Source organism: Myotis myotis, unplaced genomic scaffold, assembly GCF_014108235.1.
Source record: "Myotis myotis isolate mMyoMyo1 unplaced genomic scaffold, mMyoMyo1.p scaffold_m19_p_15, whole genome shotgun sequence".
Taxonomy (NCBI): Eukaryota; Metazoa; Chordata; class Mammalia; order Chiroptera; family Vespertilionidae; genus Myotis; species Myotis myotis.
In genome coordinates this window covers 40,138,682-40,148,474 of record NW_023416319.1, presented here as the reverse complement: position 1 = coordinate 40,148,474, position 9,793 = coordinate 40,138,682, and the positions used below count along the sequence as shown (strand labels likewise).

The 9,793-nt window shown below is 41.5% G+C and overlaps 1 protein-coding gene across 3 annotated transcripts in view; it reads right to left on the bottom strand.

Annotated features, from left to right (window-relative positions):
• Positions 1–9,021, bottom strand: part of VPS26A (VPS26, retromer complex component A) — a 33,047-nt gene extending 24,026 nt beyond the window's left edge. Inside the window, exons 1-2 of one of the 3 annotated variants that reach the window (XM_036336936.1) lie at positions 8,864–9,021; positions 2,866–3,015 (exon numbers count right to left, since the gene is read on the bottom strand). In XM_036336936.1, the coding sequence (XP_036192829.1) occupies positions 2,866–3,015; positions 8,864–8,866 (153 nt within the window). In that variant the 5' untranslated portion in view covers positions 8,867–9,021. Of the gene's footprint in view, positions 1–2,865; positions 3,016–8,522; positions 8,640–8,863 lie in introns of those variants that run through there. The other 2 variants (XM_036336935.1, XM_036336937.1) reach the window with 2 other exon arrangements.
• Positions 9,022–9,793: the final 772 nt, after the last annotated feature.

The following is a 9,793-nucleotide window of genomic DNA, read 5'->3' as shown; positions in this document are numbered from 1 at the left end:
TTCCAGATATAATATTCTTTGACCAAAATATTTACCTGTAAGAGGTTTAGCATTTTTTAAATGTTATTTTATCATTTAAAGTATTACAAATAGTACATATGTCTCCTTTTTTTCCCCATTGACCTTCCCCCAGTCTCCCTTACACCTATCCCCCCCCCCCGCCCCCCCAGCACAGGCCCTCACTGGGGTTTAGCATTTTAAAAAATGTACTCTATAGCTATTGATTAGGCCTACATATGATCCATAGCAATTTCAAAAATGTAATCCGAATGCCAGCTATTTTTTTTTTTAAATCACACTGAGGTAGCTTTATTTCCTTAAATATTCCCTTTTTCCTTTATTTACCCCATAAACATTAGTCTAATTGGCCCAGATAACATAAGGTTACTTTAAACATGACAGGGAATGTTGCCTACTAGATTCAAAAACAGTAAACAAACCAAATAAATATTTAGTGAGGGCCTATTGTATAAGTAAACTATAATGTACCTTATAGAAAATACAGAAGCACACACTGATTCCCTGGATCTGAAAAAGCTTTTAACCTAGCAAGAGAGATATTTATTTACTTGTCATACCTATAAATTAAATATCCGAGATATTAGTGGGTTCAATCTCCCCTTAAAAAGACTAGATTGGTATCCCTACCTCTCCAACACCACCATATTGTCTCCTTTCCTATAGGCCAAACACTATCTCCTTTACTTTTCTTTCATTTGATATGCCCCATCCTTTTCAATTTTGTCTGCTCTTTTTTAGGGCCTTTTCTCTTCTTCTCCAATATTCTTGTTGTTGTTAATCCTCACCAGAGGATATTTTTCCATTGATTTTTAGAGAGTGTTAAGGAGAGGAAGAGGGAGAGAGGGGAAGAGAGGGAAGGAGAGAGAGAAAGAGAGGGAGAGAAGGAGAGAGAGAGAGAGAGAAAAAGAGAGAGAGAAAATTGATGTGAGAGACACATCAATTGGTTTCTTCCCCCACGGACCCCAACCAGGGCCAGGGATCAAGCCTTACAACAGTGACACGTGCCCTTCACCAGAATCAAACCCAAGACCCTTCAGTCTGCGGACTAATGCTCTATCCACTGAGCCAAACTGGCTAGGGCCTTCTCCATATTTTTAAAGGAAGAGGACCAGAAAAGTAAAGTTGAAAGCCAAAACATTTATTTCAGATCCTGTATAACCCTAAGACAGCAATAAAAGTAATTTGTCAAAGATCAGAATAGACAATACAGTAAAATGGCTAATAAGCCTAAGTTCAACCTATCTAGTAATCAAAGAAATAATAATTATGAAATAACAAAGATTAAAGTGATCATATTCAATGCTACTCTGGGTGAAACAAGACATTATAAGGAGACATGTGATTTGATGCAAATATTTCAGATTAATATGTATCAACACCCTTCAAATATTCATGTATTCTGGTCCAACAATTCACTTCCAGGAATTCATTCTAAAGAAATAATCTTGCCCTGGCCATTGTGGCTCAGTTGGTTGTGCCTCGTCCCCTGCTGGTTGGATTCCCAGTCAGGGCATATGCCCGGGTTGATGGTTGGGTCCCCGGTCGGGGTGCAGGAGACAACCAATGTTTCTTCCTCAGATTGATGTTTCTCTCTCTCTAAAATCAATTTAAAAAATATGTATTTTTTTAAAAAAGGAAATAATCTTATCCTACAAAATTTTGGAGAAAAATTTATGTATATAGACATCTTATTACCAAAGATATGGTGACACATTACAAGCCATATGAAAAAATAAAATAAGAAAAAAAAAAGAAAAAGAAAAACTACTTAAATATCCAAAAACAGGAAAAAAGTGCCCGGCTGGCATGGCTCAGTGGTTGAGTATCAACCTATGAACCAGGAGGTCATGGATCAATTCCTGGTCAGGGCACATGCCCAGGTTGTGGGCAGGATCCCCAGTGTGGGGCATGCAGAGGCAGCCAATCAATGATTATGTCTCATCATTGATGTTTCCATCTCTTTCTCCCTCTCCTTTCCTCTCTGAAATCAATAAAAACATATTAAAAAGAAAAAAAGTATGCTTAATATACTATATATATATATATATATATATATATATATATATATAAACATTAATTAATGCACAGACTAGGAAGAAGCACACTCAAATTTTAACAGTGAATTCTTTCCAGATGATGGCATTATAGTTATTTTATTTTCCAAATTGTTTAATATGTGTCTATATTACTTTAATAAGCAGGAAAGAAAAACTCTCATATTTTATACTAAAAAAAAACTATTTCAAATGTTTTATGGCTTGACTTTTTCTATGTATTACCATTCCTAAGTATCACAGACTAATGACTATTGATTCCCTAAGGTATAAGAATCCCATACATAAAAAAGAAAAAAGAATCTTATATATCACTTGATAAGGAAAAGGAGAGAAAATGAAACCTTACAAAAGGTATCATAAACGTTTCTGACCATGCAGACACACATTCCAAACATACTCCTCCACAGGGTACCAAGAAATGAGCGATACAATGGTAGTAGTACAGAGAGATAAGCCACAAAGAATGAGAAAGTAACGTTTAGAAAGGTATACTAGGGAATTATCCTTAATCTCTATAACTCAACAAATTCTGTATGGAATGCAGCCCCATTAGAGAAACTGTCAGAAGCAGATAGTCACAAACACAAAATTTTGCACACAATTTAATTTAAACTCTGTCCCTGTAACTCTTTTAGTTTAAGAATTGTTCCTGTAAATGTTCTAATAAGCAAGGTTTTTAGCTGACGCTCCGAAAAAAGAATTCCATCTCTAAAAGATCATTCACATTTAGAAACAGCAGGTACCACTCTGATGACTAATTCTAGCATCCTACAAACAAATGATTTACCTTTCCTGAAACAGACTCCCCATCATAGAAAAGATAGTTTTTTTCTACTTTGCCATCTTCAGTTTTCATTTCCGCCATTTTTCTGGTTTCCCCATCATTAAGGATAACATCAATCTCACAAATGGGACCAAAAAAGCCGCCAAGAAAACTCTGAAATAAAAGAAAAATGCTCATAATGATCATGTTTTGTCAGTTGCTATGTTTTATAATTCAAATTTAATTACCTATGACATACAGTTAAAGAGACTGTAAATCTGTGAATTTCTAGGGAATAAGAATTTAAATTTAATACAATGTAAATATTGTTAATACTGTACACTAAATAATTTAAAAGAATAAATTCATGTTAAATTTTTTACAATAAAAAGACAAAAACTACAAATTTAAACATGCTATAATTTCAATCATTTACATACATAACCACCATAAATAATCAAATACATATACCAGAAATCTAAAAATCTGGATTGAAAAGTTACCTTTTCGTAGTTATACTTCTATAAGGTTCTTTCATTATAGCAGAACCCACAAATCCAAATTACTTGTACAAATCCAGATGAGTTATTATGGTGTACTAACTACTTTCTGTAAAATCTACTGCTGTGTAAGACTGAACAAGAAGTGTTACATTGTGTAAGCCCTTGGAATAAAACTGGATCTAATGGAAGAGAGAAATTAAATTTCTGTGAATTTTTCCAAAGAAAATATATAAGCCTTGTTCTGTAAATCCTGAATATGACAGACTGTAAGAGACAAGGATCAATTGCTTTTGACTGTCAAAGCATACTAGTAATACAAAATCCATTAGTAACTCCAATATCAGATTTAGTTGTGCATTATTTTTGTCATTTACAAAAGCCAGTTTTCTGTTCTTTTAAAAAATTTACAGAGAACAATCTCCTACCCTGTTGTCCTATATCCCTTTTAACTCTGCCCTAACAACCAGAATGATCTCTTAAAAACATAAATCTGATCATCATTCTGTTTAAAACCCGTTAGTGTGCTGGTGACAGTATAAATGGGAACACCTATTTAAAAAATAGATGGCATTGTGTGGTAAAGCTAAACATATCCCATGACCCACCAATTACACCCCTAGGTATCTACCCAAACAGACACTCTTAAACACATGAACCAGGAGACTGTGTAAGAATGTTCACAACCATCACTGTTCACAATAGTGCCAAATAGTTAACAATCCAAATATACATCAAGAGAATGGATAAATTTTAGTCTATATTCATACAATGAGCAATGGAATGAGATACAGCCACAAACAAGCATGAATCTCACACATGTAACGTCAAGTGAAAGATGCCAGACACAAAAAGAATACGCACTGTATGATTCCATTTATTAAGTAAAAAACATGCAACATACATTATAGTTCTACAAGTCAGGAACTGGTTGGAGAAAGCATAAAGAGAACTTCTGGGTGCTGCTAGTCGTGTTGTTTGTTTTTAGCTAAGTGCTTTATACACAGGTATGTTCACTTTGTGAAAATTCATCCAGCTATACCAGGGGTGGGCAAACTTTTTGACTTGAGGGCCACAATGGGTTCTTAAACTGGACCGGAGGGCCGGAACAAAAGCATGGATGGAGTGTTTGTGTGAACTAATATAAATTCAAAGTAAACATCATTACATAAAAGGGTACGGTCTTTTTTTTTTTTTTAGTATTCATTCATTTCAAACGGGCCGGATCCGGCCCACGGGCTGTAGTTTGCCCACGGCTGAGCTATACACATATTTGTGCACTTTTATATAGCTAATGTTTACTTCAGTGAAATGTTATTTTTTAAAATATATTTTTATTAATTTGATAGGAAGGTAGAAGGAGAGGTAGAAACATCAATGATGAGAATCATTCATTGACTGCCTCCTGCACGCCCCCCCTACGGGGGATCGAGCCCGGAATCTGGGCATGTGCCCTGACCAGGGAAACGAACCATGACCTCCTGGTTCATAGGTCCATGCTCAACCACTGAGACACACTAGCTGGACTAAAATGTTATTTTAAACACACACAATATTTCCTAACATGGCCTACATATTATTTGGCTCTATCCATCTCTCCAGCCACACATGCCTCAAACAATCCAAGTTCATCAAATTTGCCACTCTCCTTCTTGATCTAGACCAAGTATCCTTCACCTAATTCATCTTTTGAGTCTGTTTGACTCATGTCCATAAAGAGACTTTCCCTAACTTCCTAATCAAAATTGGATTCTCCAAATTTAGATCTCACAACACCTACTTTTGATTATTCTGTACTTTTTCTTACTGTGTTATTAGCTCATGTGAGAGGGGGTTTTATCTACTTTCTTCACGCTGTATCCCCCAATGCCATATTGTTAGCTAATGTGAGTTGAGATTCTTATCTGCTTTCTTTTAAAGAAAATATATGTTTTACTGATTTTGAGAGAGAGAAGGGAGAGGAAAAGAAACATGGGTGTGAGAGATAAACATGGATCGGCTGCTTCCTGCAGGCCCCCTACTGGGGATCCAGCCTGAAACCCAGGCATGTGCCCTGACAGGGAACTGAGGTGACGACACCCAACCAACTGAGCCACACCGGCCAGGGCTCCTAGTTAGCTTTTATATATATTTCTTTTATTGATTTCAGAGAGGGAGAGAGAGATAGAAATAGAAACATCAATGATGAGAGAGAACCAATGATCAGCTGCCTCCTGCACGCCCCCTACTGGGGATCGAGCCAGCAACCCAGGCATGTGCCCTTGGCCGGAATCAAACCTGGGACCCTTCAGTCCACAGGCCGAGACTCTATCTACTGAGCCAAACCAGCTAGGGCTCCTAGTTAGCTTTTATACCCGAAGTTTTCAAAACTTGCTCAAAATAGTGTATTTTCTCCAAAGCGCTACAGATATGAGAGTGTACAACAGCTCAGATGACTGATATTTACTAATTATCAACAATGTGTAAAGCACTGAGCCAAGGGTGTGTGTGTGTGTGTGTAGCAATTATGAAAGGGTAGAAGACAATGGCCTCATTTGAGTTATAAAATAGAAGCAGGACATAACATTAAATTAAAAATATGTACAAACTATGTCATCCCTTATTTCCTGTATGCATTAAGTATTTCATAATTAAAAATTAAAAAGTAGACTTAATTTTCAACACAATCAAAAAACTAAGATTGGGAGAGATCAGAAGATATTTTAAAAACCCAGTATTGCATTTGCAAAATAACAACAGGAGGAAAAATAAAACTACAACACTTTTAACAATGTTTAATTAATGATGCCATGAGAATTTAGCACTGGGTTAACATCCAGTTTTTTTACACTAGGATATATCAAAAATTAATTAGTCTTACTAAAAGCCTCCAGAAAATTGTGGATGTCTTACATTTAACAAGTAGACAACAGAGAGAAAAAATTGTCTTTTTTTCTAAAAGGAGTTGAAAGAAAGGATTCTCTACCCAAAGTTTTGCTTTTGAAGTTTTTATTTCAAGGTGTGCATCTTCTGTTATTTCAAACAAAAAGTCACAAAATTAAAATATTTCAGCCTTGGCTGGTTGGAGGGTCACCAAAAGGTTCTGTGTTCGATCCCCGGTCAGGGTGAGTACAGGGACAACCTATTGATGTTTCTCCTCTCTCTCTCTCTCTCTCTCTTTCTGTCTCTCTCTCTCTCTCTCTCTCTAAAATCAATAAAAACACATCCTCAGGTAAAGATTTAAAATATCTAAAAAAATATTTTATTCACGCAAAATCAAATTAAAAAATACTTCTCCCAATATATAAAAAGGAAACAAACTACAGAATTGTCAGAATGGTGAAAACTTGAAGAAGAAAAGGGAATAACAATTGTAAAAAAAAAAAAAAAAAAGGTTAGGATACATTAATACAGACTTCTGCTGAAATTATAGAAGGCAGTTTTGAGATCTTTAAAGTGAAAGACTACTCAAGTCTTCTGGAAAAGTTATCTTCAAGTAAACATTTAGAATATGAGAACTTCAGGAGAAATATTAGGCACTTAATATACAAGTGAAAACTCATAGATAGCCTTTAAATAACTAGACTGCAATATATGACAATTAAAACATTATGGAAATTGTGTTTTTTGTTTTTAGGCCTAAACCTCCTATCACTGACTTTAAGATTGTTCATATAATTTGTAAATCCAATATTATTACCATCTAGCAAAATTACATGTAGCTACATTAAAAACCAAACTTTCTAGCTCTCACTGAAGAAATTTCACTAGGTCCAGTGGATGTAAAGAAATGCAACTCAAGGTGAGTGGAAAGGAGGCTCTCAAAATTTATTCACTTAGCCCATACACAGCAATGAAACAGCAAATTTTCACACATATGTGCCCATTTCACGGTTATAAATAACCTTAGAATTTAGTTTGATGACTAACTTGAAAATAAAAATAAACTGCTCATGAACATAACTCAAAAGCTTATTAGAAGTAACCACTATTTTTAAATGTAAGCAAAAAGTAGGAGTGCCTTTAAAGTTTTCTTTGCAAATAATGTTCAATTAAAGAAGACTCCCCTAACACCTGACGAGACAAGGTCCCCCAACACCTCCTTCATAGAATTTATCACAACTGTGATTCCACGTTAAACAAGTCATTACACAAACGTGTGTGTGTTCCCCTCTGGACCGTAAGCCTCACGAGGGCACGGGCTGGCTCAGTCCTGCTCACGGCTCCTGGGCTCACCTAATTGTCTGTTGAATGAGAGGGGAAAAGGTTCCAGGCTTAAGAATGAACACGTCCGTCTTCACTTGTACTTATTCAAAGTAACTTTTAAAAATAAGCCGAGCCCTGGCCGGCTTGGCTCAGTGGATAGAGCGTCAGCCTGCGGACTGAAAGGTGCCAGGTGAAATTCCGACCAAGGGCACATGCCCGATTCCCAGTGTGGAGCGTGCAGGAGGCAGCCAATCAATGATCCTCTCTCGTCATTGATATTTCTTTCTCTCTCTCTCTCTCTCTCTGTGCTTCTCTCTTCCTCTCTGAAATCAATAAAGAATTATATTTTTAAAAAGAGCCCTAACCATTTAAAAAATAAAAATAAGCCGAGGGTGGTCTTTTGCCAAGGTGTCATGCAGTGTAGTGAACCGCTGAGCTTTGGGAAAGCAGGCAGTATTAGGAGAACACACAGTAGGCGCTCAACAATATGCTTGCGACGTGAAACGAATAAATACGACCATCCAATGAGCCAAACGAGGTCAAATCCGGAGACTGCCGCCACACACGGAGTTAGCCGCCATCGTGCCCACACTAACGCTGCTTCCCCCCGTGTCCGGAGTCCTCGGTCTTCCTCTGCTCCCGGGGCCGGTTCAGCATCCCAGCGCTAAGCGTCCAGGAACGGCTCCAGGAAGGAAACGAAAGCCGGCGCTCAACCAGCGCTCCAACGTCCTCCGCGTTAGGGACGCCCCCTTCCCACGCCCTTCTCCCTTCCTCTCTCATTCTACAAGTGTCAGCATCAACCAGAACGAGGGGCAAGGAATCGCGGAATGTCACCAGACACAGCTTTCAAAAGACCACGGAGTCAGAGTCATCGAGCCAGTGACCCTCTGGGGAGGGTGGACCACGTCCTCCCCCGAGTCCAGAACCGGGGGACTCAAGGGTCCCCCCACGTGAAAGAGACCGAAGCTGCCAGGGAAGAGCGGAGGGACTGGCTACCTTGGAAGGGGAGGCGGCGGCGAGTCCCCGCAGAGGCGGGGTCCGAGGACCCAGCCAGGGCCCCCACAGCCGACCGAGGAGCGAGGGCTGAGGCTCGGACATGGCCGGGAGAGCGCGCCGCCGCCCGCAGGTGCTAGGGCCACGCCGAGGGTGGGAAGAGACCGCGTCGCCCGCCCTTCCCAGACCCCGCCGTGGCCCGACGGGGCCTAACCCGGCTTCCCGCCCCGCTAGCCTGCCGTTCCCCGAGGCTCCTCCCGCGACGCCGGGCCCGCGGTTGGCCGTCCCACCGCGCACTCCCGAGCGAGGGCTGGAGGCAAGCGCGCGGAGCGCCGCGCACTCACCATTGTCAGCGCCACCCGCCGCGTCCCCCGCGCTCCACTCTTCTTCCCTCGGGAGAACTCCCAGACCCGCACTCCGTCACGTGACCCCGGGCCGCCGACTGCACGTGACCCCTTCCTTCCTCCCCTCCCTCTGCACCGACTTCCTACTGGTCTCTCGCCCCGCCCTATCGGCCGGCGTGTGTGGTGCGAGAAAGGCCGCTTGGGGGCGGGGCGTCGCGCTCCACCCTACGGCGGAGGGGGCGGGGCCTGACTTGTCGTAAACTGGGCGGGGCCTGGGCGGCCGGAGGCTCCCCGGGTTCCCCCTCGCGCTCCTTTCGGTCACGTGACGGTCGGTTGCTGACCGGCGTCTGTGCCCCAGCCGGTTCCTCCTCCCCATTTGAGTAGCTGGGGAAGAAGGGAGGGGGGAGGGTTTGTTCGGGAGGCGCTCTCCGCCTGGGGGTCACGGCCCCCGAGGGGAAGGGAAGCTGTTACTCGAGGTCCTGCTTCCTCGGGCCTCGCAAGAGCCGTGCTCGCTAATCCAGAGATGAGGCATTCTTCCAACTTTCTCCAGCTCTCTACCCAGCTCGCTCTCCCTCTGAAAACTTCTTGGTTTTGCGAACTTGTTAACTTTGTTGCCTCTGAAGAGACGACCAATGGAAAAAAGAGCACCATATAGGTTGCTACCTGACGTACACGGACCGTGAACTGTAGGGGGCTCTCGCCAGCGGTGCCGCCCCGGCCATCCCGTGGATGGGAAGGCTTCCCGGGAAGCCCGACGGTGCCGCCCCGCTGGCTGCTCAGCGGCTAGAGAGCAGCCCTGCGGACCCAAAGGTCCCAGGTTCGGTCCCGGTGCCCCTGGTGGGGGCTTGCAGGGGTCAGCCATTCAATGGCTCTCATCATTGATGTTTCTGTCTTTCCCTCTTCCTCCTCCCTGGAATCACTAAAAAGATA